Here is a 20,661-nt window from a genome sequence, read left to right on the forward strand (position 1 = left end):
CCTGTTACTGTAAACCTCTTTCCTAAGGCTCCGTGTGCCCAGGCATATTGACTGACTCTTGTTGAAAGACCTCATTCCAGTCGATGGAAACACTGCACAAGGGTACAGAAAGGGCTTGAGTGCTGTAAGCACAAGCAGGGAGGTCAGCCCACTCACTACTAGTTAAAGGATTTTGTGGGTTCACATAAGATTGAAGAGAACAAAACCTGTATATTTCAGACTATAGGGAGACACATAGTAAACTTATGTTTGGGTTGTTTTATATTGCTTCTTGTTATCAGCATTCAGCTGTTAGAAGATGCTGCTTATTCCCAACTCCAGGAGCATTTCATGGGTATCCAATAGCCTTAAAAGAAATACAGGACTTGCCCAAGCCAAAAATATTTGTAAATGCTTTCTCTGCTCAGACCTTGTCTGTGTGGCAGTTCCTCAGCAGGAAGGCTGGAGGGCAGTGGAAGCTTGTTTTTTAAACTAAAAATAGCTGTTACACAGAGCTCTGCAGCAAAGTGAGATGTGAAGAGCAAGTGCTGTGTTCTCAGAACAGAATGGATTTTCTTCTGTTAAGGGGTTGTGGTGAAGGATTGCTTCCTTAGGGTGATGTTATTTTCCTTAAATAGACTCTAAAAGATGCTTGCTGGATCAACTGCTGATATCAAAATACTTCATTTTGAAGGAAAAAAACCAATTACCCCAAATTACTCACCAGTCTAAAGAGAGTGCCTTTCGTTGGCATTCATATTTCTAAGTTCTGTTCTTTAAAGTGAATGTATGGCTCTATATTTGCATCTGTATATGTCGGTCTATATTGTGTATATATGCATTTGTTTGTACATCTGTGTGTGCACCCATATATAAATGCACTTATATGTGCACCTGTGCATGCCTTTGAATTATATTTATGGACATACAGAGAGAGATGAAAGTACATGTAGCAGATACTGTTGGAACATTGATTAACTTCAAATGATGTTACATTAGTTTCGTTTAAAACTTGATTTTATTGGAGATGGAAACCCAAAAAGACCCATTGTCCCCTTAGCATTAAGCTGTTTTTCAGGGGGATTGCTTAGCTGAGTCCCTGTCTGTGCTCCTTAGAAAAAGTGCTCCTGTTCCAAATACACTAATTGGGAAGCATTTCTGTAATAACGTCTGTGTACTGCAACTTAAGATTCTGAGGATAAGGCCATACAGTTGCTAGCAACTAAATTTGATCTGTTTCAAGATTCTGCACCCTCATCAGTGATGTGATTGACCTTGTATGTACTGTTAGTTTTCATCAGTGTGAAGTGAAATGTTTTAACTTAGTTCGCAAATCAATGTTGAATATTATTTTTATAGTATATAATTTCTTACATTAAATCATCTTCAGTGGCTTACTCTGTTAAACAGTCCTCTCTTTTTCATTCCAGTGGTCTGTATACTACTTACAGTTACCCAGATTTCAAAACTTATTAACCTGTCTTGACTTAATTTCTTGTGAATTCTCTGACAGTGTCCATACAGTGTTAAAGCTGATGCAGTCTCCTATAGTTTATGTATGATGGTGTATAAGCAAGGAGAGTTGCAACAGTAATCAAAGAGCAAATCTTTCTGCAATATTCTTTCTCTCAGACATTAGCTGCATGTTGTATTGGGAAACTCATTATGTTTGCAGTTAATTTAGCATTAGGACATCACTAATTGACCAATGTAATGTATAGAACTAATTTTTCACAGCTCAGGGACAAGAATCATTACTTCAGCTTGTCACTAAAGCATTTACTTGACTAGCTTAATTTTAAAATTATCATTATGAAATAAAGGTGTATTAACATTGCACATTCCAAGCTAGAATAAATTAGTCTCTAATAGGTAGTTCTTGGAGTTTAGTTTTTCTTGTTGCACTAAACAGAAGATGTGCCAAACCTTAAAAGTAGATTCTACTCTCAAATTATCTGTTTTCCAATTTATTTGAATTAATGGGTCTAACATAAAATAATTTATTTTTATATTCAAAGCTTTAAGCCATTCTGTTTTTACAAAGCTTTCCCCCTCCCCATTACTGTTTTTAAGGATTTGGTGAAAATTCACAGGAATCTTACACAGGACATCAATGATTCCATTGTTAACAAAAACGATCAGAACCTATATCAAATTTTTATTAACTACAAGGAAAGGTAAGACTTAAGCATTCCTTCTAATTGTACTAATATGTGCTCAGTTTGATGTTTTACTGTATTTTATTTGGTGAATATTTCTGAAACAGGATTAAGTTCAAAGTAAGTATTTTTATCAAGCTAGTTTTGGTGTTTTGAGCCTGGAAGTCAAAATGCAACCTATTGTTTTATGAGCCCTCACTCTTGTTAGCCCAGCTTTGGCAATATTTTTACTTAGACAGGTAACAAATATATTTGTTAAGAAAACTTAAATTTTGCACAGCATTTTTTTTTTTCATGCATATAATCCCAGATATTTTATAACATGTATTAGTATTGTTTAAGAGATGAAAAAAAGGATACTTACTAGGGATATTTCAGATTAAAGAAAACAGAAGAGGTCATAACTGGAAAGAAGAAAAACAGCATATGCAAGAGAAAAGAGACTATGGTCTTGCTTTACCCTGAGTCAGAGGTGTGATAGTAAAGCAAACACCATTTGCCTTCAAGCTTTGAAAAGCAGCCAAGCTGATAACAGGATAGCTGTGGCAACATGCCATACCCCGTGGGCTAACTGCCAATTTTTTACCCACCTTTTCATATTCTTCTTCTGCCAGCACTGACAGCTGTTGGACTATACAGATGAATTTATATGCCTGTGGTACTTGGCTGAAAACTCTTGTTCTGTTGGCTATGTTAATGACCTATCTTAAAGTAACCTTTGGGTTATGGTTAAAAATTAAGTCCTTCTGGGAGCAGAGTTAAGAAAGACTTGAGGGAACTAACTGAGTTTGCTTCAGGGTGGAGGATTATTGCAGTAATAATTGGTGTGTGAGAAATTAGACAGCAGCATCCAAAGAATGTTAGATGGGACAGTTTTCCAAGGGAGAAGGGTGTCCCAGACTGCCCATAAACAGTCCTGCCTTCAGAGACCCTCTGTCTCAGCTTCTAGTTTGGAGCAGGACACAGTTATTTCCCAGGCTGCTACACTTTCTGCTGCTGTAGGAGGGAATCAGGGGACAAAGAGTTATTCTGGAAAATGCTTATCTTTCTGAAGTTGTTCTGAAATGTGTGCTAAAAGAGGAAAAAAGGACACTGAGAAGAAATATCAAGTTTCTATTATTAAAAAAAGGGAACAGAGGTTGATGCAGCATCTGAACTATACAGTGGTTAAAAGAAATCAGAAATGATAAGATTTAAATCATTGTCATCACCTTATTGTTGAAAAAACAATTAAATAAAAGGGTAAAGATTAGATGAGAGAAAAAGAAATTTAGGAGACCTCAGTGGAAGGCTCATGGGAACCCACCAGAAAAGGTTTGAAGTATACAGAAGGAATCACCTCAAGAAATAGGTGAAAAGGTGAAAGAAGAGAGCACTCTTGGCACTGGGACTAGCAGAAAGAAGCACTCCACAGAGAGGCAAGAAACTCCTGTTGTAAAACCAGGCTCCTTCAGGAAGCATTACTTCACTTGACATCTATTGAAAATTTTTTGAGATTTCATACACTATTATTTTTATCAGAGAGCTCAGATCTGATAGAAAATGTTGGAGACAGATCAGTTTGGATAACCTACAAGTTCTTTAAAGGATGACTGTAATTAATCCTATTAGGCCTGTGCTCCAGAATTTATTCATTACAACCTTGGAAGTCTACATTGCTGTAAGCACTATAGACTGTTCTGTTTAACAGGAATTTTGCTGCTTTTAAATGAATCCTGTATTTATCAGAACATATTTATATACATGTGACTATTAAAGGAAAATGCAATTATTTTAGACTATTTTGAAAGTAGAGCAAAACTGCACTCCTGAATAGTCTTCATTCATTCATGTTGTCCATTGAATACGTGGTTAAATTCTATCCTTGCTTATATAGGTACTGCTCCTTTTGAAACAAGGATTGTGGAAAAATGATCGAGGGTTGTTCTTAAATAAACAAACATTGCTTTCATTCTTTCTCTTGCTTTGATTTAGGTTGGTTATTTATGGACAGTACTGCAGTCAAGTGGAGATAGCGATATCGTGCTTAGACAATATCTCTAAGACAAAAGAAGATGTTAAATTGAAGTTAGAGGTATCAGTATTTTTTAACATGTATATATGTATTCACCTTATGCCATGTGTTTCTGTGATTATGTGCTGCTTTCATTGAAGTCAAAACCTTTATGATGATGAAAGTAGCTGGACTGGTGAGTGAATGTGTTTCCCTTCATTCTTTTGGAGCCTCTGATCAAATGAAAACGTGCTGCATGTACAAAAGTGCACATCCTGGTCCTGAAGTGAAGGGAGTTTTGCCACTGACGTTAGTAGAGTTAGTGTTTTCTTTCAGGAAGTGACCATCCATTTATCAGTGTATCTCAGCTGGAACATAGAGTTGCAGGATCACAGAGGCTGGGAGGGACCTGTAGGCTGCATAAGCCCTTGTCCCATGGCCTCAGGGCTGTCTGCCAGGACCACATGGTGCTTTCTCCTGAGCCCTCAGGGTCAGCATGTCCCTGGCTGGTGCCTACCAGGTGAGGGACTTCATCTTTGCCTTGTGGCCTTCACGTGAGCTTTGTGCTGGGCCTGCCCTGAGGGTGTCAGCTGCACCCTGGGCTGTGCTGCCTGCAGACCTGCTGAGGGTGTCCTGTGTCTTCTGCTGCAGATCATTGCCAATGGCACTAAAGGGGAGGGGGCCTTGGACAGAGCCCTGAGGAGCTCTGTTTGCAACTGTCCCTCAGGTGGTGCAGGAAACATCAGTCACTGCAGTTTTTGAGCCTCATAATTCAGTCAGCTTTTATAGATCTGGAGCATAACATCCCAACCTGGATATTACTCTACTGTGAGAGATGAAGCCGTGGAAAAGTCAAGGCAGACTGTCCCCGTTTACAGATCTAGCCATTTCATTGTGGAAAGCAGTCAAGGCTCAGGCATTGACCTGTGGTAAATCCATGCTGGATATTCCCATATACCTTCCTCATGTGCCAAGAGGGACTTGCTCCACAATTTTTGCAGTGAAGTGCTGAAATGAGACTGTCTGGCCTGTAGTTCCATTATTACCTTTTGGGTTTTTTTCTCCCATAGGAAAATATTTTTTTTAGCTGTATGGAATGCCTAATTTCTGTTGCCTTTGTTCTACACTCTCATGCATGTTGAAACATCTGAGAACATGTGACTAAATGCAGGCTTTTTTGGTTTTGCCTTATCAACTGTTTTTCTTCATTTTGTTGCTACTATTTATCACAAGCTTAAGATAGTTGCTTCTATGTCACTGAATTTTCATATGTATCACTTGAATAGATTTATTTTCTACCTCTATTGTCTTACTCTTTCTTCTGCTTTGAACTAGGAATGTTCCAAGAGGGCAAATAATGGGAAATTTACATTGCGGGATCTCTTAGTGGTTCCTATGCAAAGAGTGCTGAAATATCACCTACTGCTCCAGGTATTTTATTTTTGAAATTTAAGGGGGCTGAGAGCAAAACTGTGATTGTTTATCATCAGTGGGTTGTAAAAATGAAAGCCAAATGTCTTTATCAAAGGAAGGTGATTGATGCTTCCCTAGATATGTTAAGAAATGAAATTCAGTCAAGTGCAGGGTTTCTCCCAGAGATAATTTCTTAGAGCTGAAGCATATCTGGGGAAAATAAAATAAAACATGATTGTTTCCTCAGTCGCTGGACCTTTTATTGTTGGTGTGTTTAAAATGGTTAGTAGTCCCAAACCATAAGCATTGTACTTGGAAATGGCAACCATTACCCCCCAAAAGAGGAAGCTGGGCCATACGTACAGCATACTTTTAAGATACTTCTTCGCTGCCATAAATTGCAATTAAGCCATATTTATTTTGAAATGCTTCTTGTTATAACCCACAAAGCATTAGCTTTTGCAGTTAGTCCTGTAATAAGGGTGGAGAGTCTTATAAATTTAATTTGATAGCTGTGCCAGGAGACTCATTAGTTCAGCTGTGAAGAAATGTATTACTGTATTAGACTGTCAACCCTGCTGATGCTTGTAAAATGTCGTTTTAAAAAGATCTACTACTTATATATGGAGCATAATTTTTACTCTGCAGAACAACATACATTTTGTAATATTAAATTTTTGAAATACTTCTGTAAATGAGTCATCAATATTTTGATCAATGCAAAATTGGAAAAAAGCAAAATGAATGGTACAACATCTTTAAAAAAACTTATGACATCTGACTCATGATTTTATAATCAACCTGTATATTGTGGAAAGATGGTATACAATGTCACTATGCTCTGTGTAACAATATCTATATGTTGTACAAGAAAAATATTTTGCAGACTTGGAAAGAAAATAATGAGTAAATTGTTAGAATTGCAATGCAAATATAAGTAATTATTATTAATTGTAGTATGAGTATAAAAATACTATTTAATGTCTTATGATTTTACTAAATGATCTGAGCTGAAATGTATAATTATTGCCTCAAATTATAAAGAAGAAATGACCCGTTTCCTCAAGAGGTTACATTTCTACTTCATAAAGCCCAAAAAAGACTCTATTTTCCATATGGGAAGTGGCTAAAAGAATTGTTTGAACACGTAAATTTGATTTCAGTATGTTTTCTGAGTCAGCTTCCTCTTGGGTATGATGAGATGGTGACTTTTAAGCTGTGCACACTTCAGCTGAGGTTTTACTGCCAGCATGGATCCTTGTCTGCAGACAAGTGCATGCTTTGGAATAGGATGAAATTCCATATAGCAATGTGTAAATGAACCTGAGTGGTTTTTTACCTGGGCTTCGAGCATGCACATACAGTAATGATCTGATTTGGCAAGTTTTAAGTGCTAGACAGACCAAATTCACTTCTCATGATGGTTCATTAGCAGCTAAAGTCAGTGTTTGGGCTGTGCAGCAATCATTCCTAAACACTTGCCAATTAACTGTTTGCAATAGTCCCCACTCACTGATAGGCTGCTCACTCTGGGGATGAAAATGCCTATTCTTGGGCTGTGTTTTCTGGTTTTGGCTTCTGTATTTTTTGGGCGTGGGGATGAGCAATGATGCTTTCAATTTATAAAAATGACAAACAGTGGGTGGAAAGTTTTAACTGCTCTGTCCACAGGAGCTGGTAAAGCACACTACTGATGCCATGGAGAAGGCAAATCTAAAACTGGCACTTGATGCAATGAAGGTGAGTAAGGCAGTGAAGTATTTATGTCTGTTGGTGGTTAGAATGGTAGCTCAGAATTCTGTTTCCTGGAGGATGTTCTTCACAACATTTCAAACATGTTTTCACAGGTTCCTGTGAGCTTATGTCATGGCAAGTATAAAGTTGAGGGTTTTGCTCAAGTCTGGGAAAAGTTCAGTAGTTTTCTGAAGCAGAGGGCTTGTGAAATGGAACCTTCCCCATTTTGGGTTACTTTTGCATTTGCTGAAAAACAGGTGTTTCAATCATGCTGCTCTTGCTTCTGAAATTTAGGAGTATTTCTACTACTATAAGTCAATTTGAATCAAGATCAGTAATTTCCCAGTGAGATGGAGAGCTGTCTTTGTTTACAAGACCTTTTTCTGTCATCTTAATATGATCTCTGTGGCATTACCTTTGAAAGCAGTAGTATCTTTCTGTCACTGTACATTCATCTGCAAGTGGTAGGAACAAATGCTTTATAGAATAACTGTGCTACCTTGTGCATAAGGTAATATATTATGTGCTCCTCTGCACAGCTTCAGAAACAAAGCACAGGTCTGCTTCAGTTGCCTTCATGGCATGAATTGTGACATTCATGTACTGGAATTGGGAAGTTTTTTCTATTTTCTGTGGGGAAAGGAGCCAACATGACATAAATTATATCTCCTGTTGTAATCTGTATGATCCACAGTGGATGCTGAAGTCAGACTAAGTTAGTTTTGGGTCACACAGCTGTCTCATATTTTGTGACTGCCTTGAATGCCTGGAATACAAACCAGCTCACAAATGAGATTTTTAGTTCCCTTTTTTGTTATCCATTTTTGTGCAGTGAATGTAGAGGGATGGGCACCATGATAATTTCCCTCAGAGAGGTGCCTAAGAGATGGCACAGTGTTCATCCATCTAGTGGCAGGCCATGCATCCTGGTTCCAGCTAATTGGCTTGGAAAATAACTCTGTTTTCTATTTACCCCTGCTTTTTCTTTCCACTTTGCTGGTTTTCTTCATTGTTGGTGTCTGTTGGATGTAAAAATCAAAGAAATCTCTTGCCAGAGTGGCTGTGGCAGAGATGTGCTGGCTGGCAGGATGTAACCAAACAAAATACTACAAAACCTCACCCCCACCCCCTCCAAACCCACAAACCCCTGAGATATGAGTGTCTCTCCTTAAGTTTGCAGTGTTGTTCCCATTCTGATTTACTGTAGTCCCTGCCATTGTAGTAAAAATAACAGTGTAGCACTTATGCCCTGGTGTCTCTCACCAAGAGAGACAAAAAGAAAATGTCTTTGGAAAAACAAAGTGGTACTGCTCCCCAGGAAAGAAAATTCTTGGAAGGATTATGCTGTTGGATTTCTTTTGGCAGCAAGAGAGGAGGCTATTTAATTTCTAACCCAAGCCTTTTAAGACTGCCGCGTATGTATCCTGCACAGATCCGTTTGGGAAGCTAGCATAATGACTGCAGCTATTCATAGTTTTTGTTTAAAAACATCTTAGGGAGAAGATGTATTTTCCTCCCACCCTCCAAATTTGTGACCATATTAAAGGGATACTGTAAAAGCAAGTTAGGAAGATCAGAATACCTTTTCCAACTGCTGCTCTCAGCATTCCTGACCCTACCAATTACCTCTTCTGCTCACTCCCCATCTCTAGCCATAAACACAGAAGCCCCAGCAAATTGTCACTATTACTCAAGCATCTTTAGAGCATTTTAAAGGCTTTAGTGAAATGTGTACAGTACATGTTCTGGTAAAGGGCACAATAATGTTCTCACCCTGTGACTTCAAGTAGTATATCCCTTCAAAAGCCCCTTTTAAAATCTGCTGTGTAATGGCTTCTCTCTGCTGTGCAACAGTAGGAGCAAGATCATCCTACTGGGGCTGCAGCTTATAAGCACCCAGGTTTATGATTCATTTGCACCTTCCATTCTGCTTTTGAGCTGCCTTATATATGTTTTCTACTATATTCTCTATTTACCTCCTATTTACCTCAGAGGTTGGATGTTGACTGCTTTTTCAGTAGTGAGCTGCATAAATTATGTTTCCATCTTCAATCTTGAAAATAAAACACTAAAGAAATTCTGAAAAAATCAGCTCTTTTTAAGAATTTATTACATGTTTCCCTCTTTCTTGATAGTAAATTCATATTCCAATAGATATCATGAAGAGTGTTGTAAATATTGTTGAAGATATGCAGACACTTTTTTCCTTCTTTATTTAGCTATACATATTGGTAATTCTTGAATGTTAAAGAGAATTTCAAAAGAAATTACTAAATATGTAGATAAGACAAAGATAAAATTAGAAATAAACTTGTCAAAATAATCTGTTATAGCAGTCTGTTATAGAAAAGTTATTATTTTCCTCCCTTTTGCTGTTGATACTCTAGGACTTGGCTCAATATGTAAATGAAGTAAAGAGAGATAATGAAACACTTCGGGAAATTAGACAGTTTCAACTATCAATAGAGAATTTGGTATGTGATTTTTAAATTTACATATAATTTTAAAATCACTTTTAATCAAACCTGTTGATAGATGTATTTTGTCCTCATTTCATAGGAGTTTATAATATTCTTGATAATATTTAAGTATGTTTTGCTTGGTTTAGAATGGCATACATGTTAAAGTACATAAATCTCTATTCTGGGTGTTGGTAGTTAAATATGTTTGTATATGTACAGTGACTCTCAGATGTTTTTGTAATGGGAAACCTTTCCCATTTGAAGACAAAAATAGAATGGACTGATTCTTTATAGTATTTATTTTATGCTAGTGGGGAAGAGATGTTGTTTCCTGGTCTGAAAAGTCCTTTATTGGGGTAAAAGGAGTGAGTGGTCTAATATTTGAATGTGTTATCTTCACACTGTTGCTGTATGGAATCATACATTTTACTTTTATTTCAGAACCATTCCCTCTTACAATATGGCAGACCTCAAGGTGATGGGGAAATAAGGATAACGACATTAGACAGACGTGCAAGGCAAGACAGGTGATGGCATAACTTGTGTTCACTATTGAAAACCTGTGAAGTAATTCTTGATAGATGGGAGGTCAGCTCGCTGATTCTTGGGGGCTTTCCATTCCACGGGGCATTCACAGAGCCTGTCTACCACTGACCAAGTGAATGTGCAAAGTGATGAATGGAAAATGAGTTCTTTCATTATTACCTAAGGTCACCAAGTCCCTTACAAGGAATTGGTCTTAAGCGAAAGTACTTGCAGTGTTGGTTGTTTTATTAGCCAGTAGTTTAGTTCTTCACCTGGAAAATTTTAAGTGCCACTGGCAAAAGTGTGTAAATTAAGACTTTTTGGTGTTAGCTTTCTGGAGTGTTTTTAACCATCTCTGTATTGTATTTTTGTAGGCATATCTTCTTGTTTGATCTAGCTGTCATTGTTTGCAAACGGAGAGGGGATAATTATGAAATGAAGGAAATAATAGATCTTCAGAAATACAAAATTACAAATAACCCCACTACTGATAAAGAAAATAAGAAGGTAAATATTTGTTGCTAATTCATGTTATTTTTTCATGTTTATTTTTAGCAAGAATTTGAAGCACTTTGTGGGAGTTTAAAATGTAAATACAATCTCTTTAAGATGTATTTCATTTTAAATATAAGCTGGAGTGAATATTTAGATTTGAACTTTATTTTGAGGTAATTAAAATGTTTGAGTAAGTCATTCTAAGGGAACACAAAAAAGTGGTCTTACTGTTCCCAAAATTAATGAATTAAAGAATATACAAATGCTTTGTTATTTTGTAGGGTTTTTTTTTCCCTTTCCGTTCTTCATGCCTGATGACTTTTGTATTATGAATCTTCTTATGCAGTGGTCTTATGGCTTCTACCTCATTCATATCCAAGGTGAAAATGGTTTAGAAGTTTATTGCAAAACTAAAGACTTAAAGAAAAAATGGCTTGAACAATTTCAGATGGCTCTGTAAGTATATTTTTAATTAAGGTAGAATCACATTAATCACTCATGTAAGGATTTTGCTTAAATTATACTGAACTTGCTTCATGTTTTAATAGAGTCTAGTTATCTATTTTATTTGACATTCTGAGAAACAACTGATTGATATCTTCAACAGTATTTCCCTGAAATTCCTCTTGGAAAAGCAAGAGGGCACTCTAGGCTATGTAATATTTTCCAACCTCGCTGCAAAAACTGTCTTAAGCAACCATGGGGAAATAGTAATTATATTAACAACAAATATCTATCAGAATAGTGACATTTTTCCTATCCCATTTTAATTTTGACTAATTGAAGTATGTTTTTGAAAGGTGACGCTGGTGGTTTGGTAGGGGATGCTGGCATCTTTTCTAGTGGCTTTTATCTAATTTATTAGTTAGCAGCTGAATCAAGTTGCTTGGCATATTAGATTTAGTTTCAAAAGGCTGATTTCCTTTTTATGTTTTAAAGTGAGAGGAGGTTGCTTTAGACTGCATGAAAAGTAAGTTGTTCAGGTGCAGCACTGCAGATTAAGTTATTGTTATGCAGCATGAACTTTACTTCCATTTCTGATTCTTGTCAGAAAGACAAACGTGATTACTGACACTTTGGATATTGTGATTAAATTTAAAGCATGCACAAGGGAATTGGATGATAGGTGATGCTTGCTTTATGGAAAGAAAAAGTGTGAGGGGGAGTGAGAGACTCCCAGTGAACACAGACAGCATTAGCAGTGGGGGGTTTGGATGTGGTTGTAAAGGGATGTGGATTCAGGAAAAAGGCTATTGTGAGCTAATTTGAGTGAAACTTCCTCAAAAATAATGCATACTTTTAAAAAAACCTCAGTATGATGAGTGTTAATGATATAATGGAAACATATGGAAGGAGAACCTGAGCTGGACAGATACAATACAGTCTGTTTACTAGGTTTCCCATCTTGCTGATTTTTATGGAAGGCAAAAATGACGTGTTTTGGCAAAAATTTATGGGTGTCTTAACTGGGGATGGAAGGAGGTATTTATTTGCATGTGTACCTCTTTCTGTCCCTCTGCTCTCCCTGCTGTGCTTTGTGTAATATCATAATTATGTTTACTTAACATGCGTGTGAGAAGTGAGGCACTCGGACTTATCAACTTCAGCATTAACTTTTCATCACTCCTCAGGCATCCTGGCCCAATGCCCCAGAAAACCAAACAACCAGAAGTCAGGCAAGGTGCTAAGAAGAATGGGGAGAGCGCTATGATTTTTTTCCCCAATTCTTCCCAACCATTTCTGTGGTTGTGTGCAGGACCATTCTCCCTGTCCCTCCTTGTGTTGCTGTGTGAGTGCAGCTCTGCCCTCATACAGTGCTGGGCACCAGCCAGCACTGTTCAGCTGTTGGGAATGTGCCTCTGTCACAGGAGTTAGGGCTGCTGCTGGCCTGTGGGAGCAGAGCAGGCAGCACCTCAATGGTTGGTGAGTTTGTGTGCCACTCTTTCCTCTCTGGCAGATGGACTTGGTCTTTGAAAATGGGTGGTGGTGCCTTGCATGGATGTTTGTCCTTCTTGTAAAGCCACACATCTAGTTTAACCTCTTCCTGTGTGGTTAAGGCACCGAGGCTGGAGCAGGATCAGGACTGAGGTGCAACATGATGCAATTGGCATTATTGTTTGATCCTTTCTGAAGTATTCATTGCTCATCCCCAACTCTGTTACATGGGTTTGACTTCACTGTGTTTCCCATAGCATCTCTTCCAAAACATACCTTGCTGCATGTAGCAGTAATCATCTTCTAATGCATGCTGAGACACAAGAGTTTCTATTTAGGAATAAACTAAGCCAAGTATGTTGAACAGTTGTTCAGTCGGTTTGGTTTGTTGTTTTCAGGGTTCTTGTTGTCTACTGTGTAGATTAACTTTTCTGCTCTTGTTGCCACTTGCTCTGAAAAGTAGCTGTGATTGAAATTGTGCTCTTATTAATTTAATTCAATTATAATTGCTGCTTCCATGGGCAAAATACTTCTCATTATTTAAAAAATTTACAAGACTGCAAACCTAGCACAGTTGAAAGGGTGAAAAACTTTGGGTTTTGATTATCAGAAATGATGTTGTTTACCGAGTTCCAGACAGAAATTTCAATGCCTTTGGGATAGCAGTGTGTTGAAGTCAGGTTTGTGCAAGTGTTAATCTAAGAACATAATAAGAGAACAAACTAGGATCCCTCTTAGTATTTTTAAAGTAAGAATTAACCTTGTTGCTACTAGAACAGTCTAAGAGGCATAATTATTTCAGCTAGGCTGTAATTTCTCTTTTTTTGAGGTGGGGAACTTAGATGTTTATACTGGTGTATGAAAGAGTAATGATAGTTTATTTGCTGAAAAAGCACCTATTGTTGAGATGCTGGTGGTGTTGAGATGAGTATTTGCCTCCAGAAATGTGAAACTTATGTTATTGATGAAGCATGATATAGAGGAGAGCACTGCTTTGCTACTGGACTTGATTTAGGTGCAGAGGGCAGGAATACATTAGACATACTTGGTATGGAAAATCCCTAAAGGAAGGCTAGATGAAACCCCAGTGCTATTTCCAGAGTGTTACTTTTCAGAGTAGTAAATTTCTCTTGGAAAGCTAATTTCAAAAACCTGTGAAAATATTCTACCTCTTAGCAAACTCTGTTAGTACAGTGTGTGGTGAGTTTTGTTTTGAGGGAGGTTGGAAATGCTGGCTTACTGGTCATAGGAAACTGAGTAAATTGTTTTAATTTATTTTATCTATATATTGTTTTTTATTTATGGCAGCTCTGTTCCTACAGTATGTATTTGCTGTTTTTCTGAGACTATTGCTTTATTTAGAAAGTATATAATATACCAAACACCCTGATTTCTTTTTCTCCTAAGAATTTCATGGGTGTTCTTGAAGTCTCTTCATACAGCACATACTTATACAACAATGATTCTGTGGTCTGGCTGCAATGAGTTTGATGCTGTAAACCTAGACATAGTAATAGCCACAGCTGCTCATTTACCCATAGCTCCCCAAAAGTTTACTGTGTACAACCCAAAATTGCTGCTTCTTTTGGAGTACTGGATTTTCTAGATCACAATAAAATGAAGCAGGACACTGGGGCAGCATAGTTAATATTGCAGTCCAGCTCTCAGAGTGGAAACTTTGGTTGGTGGATTGGAGACGTTTTCCTAAAGCTGTCTGCCAGAAACCACTGGAGGATGTTTTCAGAGGAGCCATCACTGCCAGTGCCCGAGTTCTGCCTTGGTGTAACTCTTCTCTTGCTGGTGTGAATGCACGTTCTGCGTGCTCGGGGGCGTGTAACCTGCTTATTGCCTTGGAAGAGATGTGAGGCTTAACTGTGACAGTGGCCAACTTGAGCAGTTGCTGTTTTTTCTTGAAGCTCTGTTCAGAGTAGTAGATGGGCCTTTAGCTGCAAGGGTAAATAAGCATCTTTTCGAAGATAGTGCTGCAAAGACTACTGTACCAGACTTGTAATGTTTAAATTTGGTCTAGCGTGTCAAATAGCATTGGTTTACATGCAAAGTCATTCCATATCCAGGATAATATTGATAGAAGTGTACAGCCAAATTACTGTTCCCATTCAGCCAAATCAGAGACATCATGTATTAAATGAAAGTTTGTCAGGAATGTGATAAAGTGCATGGTTTATTTGCTACAACTAGGCCATTTAAAACCTCAAAAACTGATTGTTTGAGACAAAAATATTTTATATTTTCTAGTAGCACATTCTGTCTAATTTCTTTCCTCCCCTATTGAAAACACCAAAAGAATCAGAACAAATATGTAATACTTCCATTTTATTCAGCTTATGCTAAAAGGTGGGAGTGTTGATTGATATTTTTTCCCTAGAAAGCTCTTCTACACAGGCTTTTTGGTTTTAAAAATGCTTATTTTTAAAAATAGTTGGCTAATATTTGTCAATGCATTTATGCTAACCATTCTTTTTATAAAGAAAACACTTCTTGAACGCTGAAGCGTGCCTCCTCTGTTGTATGCATATGTACATATTCTATGTATGTACCTCAGTTATATTGTTACTTAGCTGACTAATTACAAGGCTTAATTTCTTATTATAGAGCAACTGCTTTTCTCATCATTGTTAGGAAAAATTTAATTTTTCTATTTTCTCATGAGATGATAGAATAAATAGTGAAAGAAAATCTGTTGATTGTTTCTACATCTGTCTCATGCTGACACTTAACACTCCCTTCCATCCACTAAATACTTCGTGTGTAGTTTGTTTCTTGATCACAGCAGAGCATGAAGCAGGTGTGTGTTCTCATCACCACAACAGCAGAGAAAGGCTCCCATGAAAGGCTGCAGATTATATTTTCCCGCTGAAAATATTGGAATCCATTAGTGTAATATGACATGTAATATCTTATGCTGGTTTGTGCTGAATTTATTTTGTCATTATGTTTTCCAGTTTCCTAATTTAATTAAGCCTTTCTCAACTGGGTTTTGTAATCCACTGTAAAAAAGACTGTCAGCAAACTTGACTTGAGTATAGGAACCTCTTACACATAAATGCAATTTAAAGGAGCATTTAGGTTGGAAGAGGTGTGTAGAGATTTTTGGCTTCAGTCTTCTGCAAGGCTTAGATTGCTCAGGGCTGTGTCAGCTTTAGTCCTGCTGGATTTCAAGACACATAGAACCAATATTGTAAAGTCTCTTGCAACAGTGTTGTAACACAGCTTTTAATTAGGCTTTACTCAGTTACTGCCTTTCACAAATTGAGAAGTTTATGAAAAGGTCTTGCAGGCAGAGGAACAGTTAAAATTTCACCTTCTGAAGTACTATGATTTCAGCTACTGCTTTGACGTAGCTGAAATAGCAGTATTAATGTCATGTCTAATTAGTAATGCCTGAAAAATCAGTGGGAAACAGGTTCATTATAGTGATCAGGGTATGCATTAATTGTGTGGAGTTAATGAATCTGATTTTTCTTTTAAATACCTAAATAAACGATTTCAGACATGAAAGCTGTACAGCTCTCACAAAATACTGGTTTTAGTTTTAATTACACTGTACTTTGTTTTGGGTCACTAGAGAGTTTGTGCAGCAGCTCAGGTAGAGTCGAACCTGTTTTTGAAAAATTGCTGCTTCAATTCAACATAAATTCACACCTTGCAACTCAAGGGACACAGAACATATCATCTGATAGTGAGGAAATAATCCAGAGATTCATTGATTATCAAATCTGTTAAGTGTGTGCACAACAATTTAGATTAGGGAAACTACATAAATTGGACTCAGAGCTCATTGGTTTTCTAAATTTTAATGAAAACTAGTGCAAGACACAAGGTAGGTGCAAAGTGTCCTCTTATCTATTATCATTTGTGTTTTCACATTCACTTTGCAGTCTGTGACTAATGACATTGGTCAGATTCCACTCCAATAGATCTCTTCCCTCAGATCGTGCATTAATAATGCATGTGCATTAAGCTTTCTTCTGAGAGAATATTTGAGCTTTGACATATTGAACACTGCCATATTAAATTAAAGGTTTCTTATCAGAGCATCATAAAAGCCTTAAGATGTCTGCTGCATTTTTTAAATAACCTGCAGAGGTGTTGCACTTGTACCAACCTCACACAGGTTACCAAAGCAATAAACAAACATGTCTGCCTGGGGTTTTTTCATCAGTATAAGTATTGCAATACTGCAAAAATTAATGCCAAATTCATGTCTGTTAAAGAAGAATGCTTGCCTGTTCTTTGCTGTGACTCCAGTTGGTTTTGATCAAATGTTTTTCAGAGTTATAAGCAATCATTCATAACATATTTATAGTTATAACATTGCTTTAGATTATTCCAGACACAGCAAGAACTGCGTGAAGATGCTAGATATGATTAAGAGCACAGTGTAAGGACAGTGTAAAATGTGAAAGCAAACCAGAATTTATGAAAACAGTGGGTAAACACCTGAAGATGATAAATATACTTCGGTATTATGTCTTCTAGTTCACAAAACCCAAAAATAGCCCAATCCTTAAGTTTTTACAACTTACCTTACAATATCTGAGGAGTATTACTAGAAAAATTGGCGCTTCTTAAAATTCAGTGAAATAAATTTGTAGTGACATTGCATCATAAAAATAAAGTACCACCATCTTAATATTGGCCTTTTTTGTGCAAGGAGTTTCTTCAGTGTTAAAACATGGAACGCTGCATTACATGTTTGTCTTGATACTCTGGTTATATGAACAGATAGCATAGCTTCACCCTGTAAACCAATGCTACCTTTTTTCTTAGCACATAGAGGTATTTCTCTAATAATTTACAAGTTAATGGCTGTATAAATCCTGTATTTTCAGAGTTTTTGACTCCAAAACACAGACTTGTCTTCAGTTAAGTATAAATATAAAATATTTAAAGCTTACCAATACAAGCAGCTTGGTAAAATTGGAATAGTAAGACTTAGAACTTTTGCAAATAAGATTCAGCCATTGAATATAGAAGTATATAAAGTATAGATGCTTTTGATTTGCAAATACTGATGTGTGACAGAGCTTTGTTCCTATCAGGTAGTGTTCAAAAATGTTATACAGGAATAGATTAGCTCAAAGCAATTTGCCTCCCATGCTTTTTGGGGAAGTAGACTGATAAAGAAAAAGGAAAGCAATTATCTTGTTTGAAACAATGCAGTACGTTTCCAAAAAGTTAACAAGATAATTTCCTTGATCTCAAAAAAGCCACTCATCATATGATCAAATAAGCAAATTTCCTAGCAAATTCTTAGAAGTTGCGTGTTCTTGATCAAAAGCACAATTTACTTGTGATATGTTTAATTTAATTTTATAACATGTCTTCTTGATGAAGACCCTTTGATGTGACAAACCAGAATGTCTGAGTATTAGCATATGGAGAATTGATTGATTGATTACTTCAGTAAATAGCATTTTCAAAGATGACTCTTGATATATAACAGCCAAGCTGGAACAGAGAAAATGAATTAGCTGTAAGTAATCAGCATTGCTCCTGAGAAGAGAAGGTAAAAAAGAAACTGCAAATCATCCTTTGTGAAATGGCATTGCTCATCTCTAGTGAGAGTATCCCTCAGGAATACCTTTTTTTTTTTTTTTTTTTCAGGTAAATAACAAAATCCTTGTAAAGATTCGAAAAGGAATACTTATTTGTATTTTACTTATTTGTGGCTTTCTCTCTGCCCCCTTACTTTGCTATTGCACAAATGCCTTTCTATTAGATGACAGCATGTTGTGTGACCAGTTGAAATGGTGTTTGTTGCACAGAGCTGAAATGGTTGGAGTGTAAAGTAAGCAGAGTGCAAATGTAAGGCTGGCTCTGTTTGTAGGGACTGGGATCCTAAGGGTGAGTGTGGTGTGTGTCACAGCAGGGAGTGAGGGCAATGTCTTGGGAACCCAACTATGCATTAAATACTTCATGTGAGGTTTGGCTGAGAGCTTTTAGCCTTGTTTGACAGTAACATATTGTTGTGTTTTTTTTTTTTTTTCTCCACTGTCTAGGTAGCATTTGAATATATGGCAATAGCTAGTAAAGTTTAGTGCTAGTAAAGTTTTCCAAAATTTTCTGAGATGCTTAGTACCAATAGTCACAGCTGAATGTCAAGGTGCTTAAAGTTTAGAAAGGAGGTCACTTTGGCACAAACTAGGATTTGTAACTTAGGATCTCTTCATAAATATTTTCTGTTAACATCTCGTATCTTAAAAATACTTACATTAGATCTGGGTTTACTGATGCATTTTCTGCAGTGATGCCAATTACTTATACAATAAAGAAACCTGGAATAAAAATTTTCAGTATCCAGAGGCAATAACCTGTGCTGTTTTCTTTACAAGCTATACTGCATGAGTACAGCATCAGATTTCACATCACATACACTTGAAAATGATCTTCAGCAGTTCGTGCTCAGGGTGTCCATAATTCTGAACAGTTCTGGATGGAGCATTTTAAATTATTATAAGCATAACATGGAGTGCAGAATAACATCAGCTCTGAAAAGCAAAGGTCTAACATGAGGTTGAAAGTTGAGGAGAGTTCAAGGTATGGAGTTTTATCTGAGCTCCCTGTAGTATTTCTTCTTTTAATACTTAAACAATTGCAATTCACTGCAGACTCTGATACTTCATGCATCTCCTTATTTGTTATGCCTCTGGGCTCACAGGTGGGCATTCATGCATTAACTATTCTCTAAAGCCAAGTTTTAATCAAGTGCAATGGCTATTCAGTTTCAAATATAATGCATTTCCAAAATGATGGACATATTTCAAGCACGTACATGCAAGTGAACTCTGCATAATTTCTTGTGACACGATTGCATTTCTTGAAGAGACTAAGGTGAGAAAATGATCTTTGAGACCTGACCTAAATAGTATTTCTGTGGAAAGAAGTCAAACCCAAAAATAAGAAGAATAATTAGAAGTTCCTAGCATGGGTTTTTTTTTCCCTTTTGGGGAGAACTGCCATCCCCAAAGGGTGGGCAGCTGTCTCACTGTACTGTTATGCAGAGCCCATGGCTGCTCCACAGCCTGTTTCCAACCCAAAAAATTGTTGCTGTTTCATATTACTCAGAAAACTGCTGTGGGATTGCTGCTGGGAAAGAAAAGGTTTCTCTGCTCTCCAAGATGCCAGTGCCACTGAGCTGTGGCAGACTGGAGGAACTTCTCTGGGCCTAAGTGATGCCTGAGAGGTTTATCATCAGTCCTCTAAGAATGGCTTGATTCAGTCAATGTTTACAAGGCCTTTGCTTGCTCTGTATTTAACAGCAGTGATCTACCCAAGGTTATCTGGATCAGCACCTTCTCTTGCTGATACCTTCTTGTTTTGCAGCCAATTCACTTTTGAAAGGAACTTTCTTGATCTGTTTGCAAACAGTTACTTTTGCATTTCTCTTTGTGTGAAATGTTCATTCCTTGTTTTCCTCTGCATGTTGTGATTAAGCATGGATGTGCTTCTCATATGCATATATCTGAGGAATATCAAACTTTTCCAGAGGATTGTTTTCTCTCCTGTAATACAGTTTCCCTTCCAGTTTAAGAAGAAAAACAAATTTAATTTAAAAATACTTGAAGTTTGGGAGAGAGAAGTTGAGTTTTTAATTAAGTACTCCAGAGCAGCAATTTTTCAACATTAATGGGTTTAAGCAACACCTTTTCAGTGGCCTAGACCCAGGGAGGGGGGGAATCTGTAAAGGTCTTAATTGCTGAAGTCAAGCTGGTACTGAAGAGCTGCCAGGGAAGCAATTAAAAGAAATGGCCCTCAAACTACAGCGAGAAAGAGAGAACTGGTCACTAGAGGAGGACAGCATTGGACCTTGCAGGTTATTTAAACTACAGTTTCTAATTGGTAGCATTAAATGCAATGGTAAATAGATTTGTAATTAAAAAAATAACTATTTTCCCTTGTGCTCACTTCTGAATTCTCCTTCCTTTAACTCCTTGCTGGAGGT

At 37.1% G+C, this 20,661-nt stretch overlaps 1 protein-coding gene across 1 annotated transcript in view; it reads left to right on the forward strand.

Annotated features, from left to right (window-relative positions):
• VAV3 (vav guanine nucleotide exchange factor 3) overlaps nucleotides 1–20,661 on the forward strand; it is a 149,122-nt gene that overhangs the window by 59,734 nt on the left and 68,727 nt on the right. The window contains exons 8-15 of the mRNA XM_053984649.1: nucleotides 2,053–2,156; nucleotides 4,113–4,212; nucleotides 5,467–5,562; nucleotides 7,216–7,284; nucleotides 9,666–9,752; nucleotides 10,182–10,267; nucleotides 10,640–10,772; nucleotides 11,107–11,216. Coding sequence (XP_053840624.1) covers nucleotides 2,053–2,156; nucleotides 4,113–4,212; nucleotides 5,467–5,562; nucleotides 7,216–7,284; nucleotides 9,666–9,752; nucleotides 10,182–10,267; nucleotides 10,640–10,772; nucleotides 11,107–11,216 — 785 coding nt within the window. The remainder of the gene's footprint in view (nucleotides 1–2,052; nucleotides 2,157–4,112; nucleotides 4,213–5,466; nucleotides 5,563–7,215; nucleotides 7,285–9,665; nucleotides 9,753–10,181; nucleotides 10,268–10,639; nucleotides 10,773–11,106; nucleotides 11,217–20,661) is intronic.

The sequence above is a fragment of the Vidua macroura genome, chromosome 9 (genome assembly GCF_024509145.1).
Source record: "Vidua macroura isolate BioBank_ID:100142 chromosome 9, ASM2450914v1, whole genome shotgun sequence".
Lineage (NCBI taxonomy): Eukaryota > Metazoa > Chordata > Aves > Passeriformes > Viduidae > Vidua > Vidua macroura.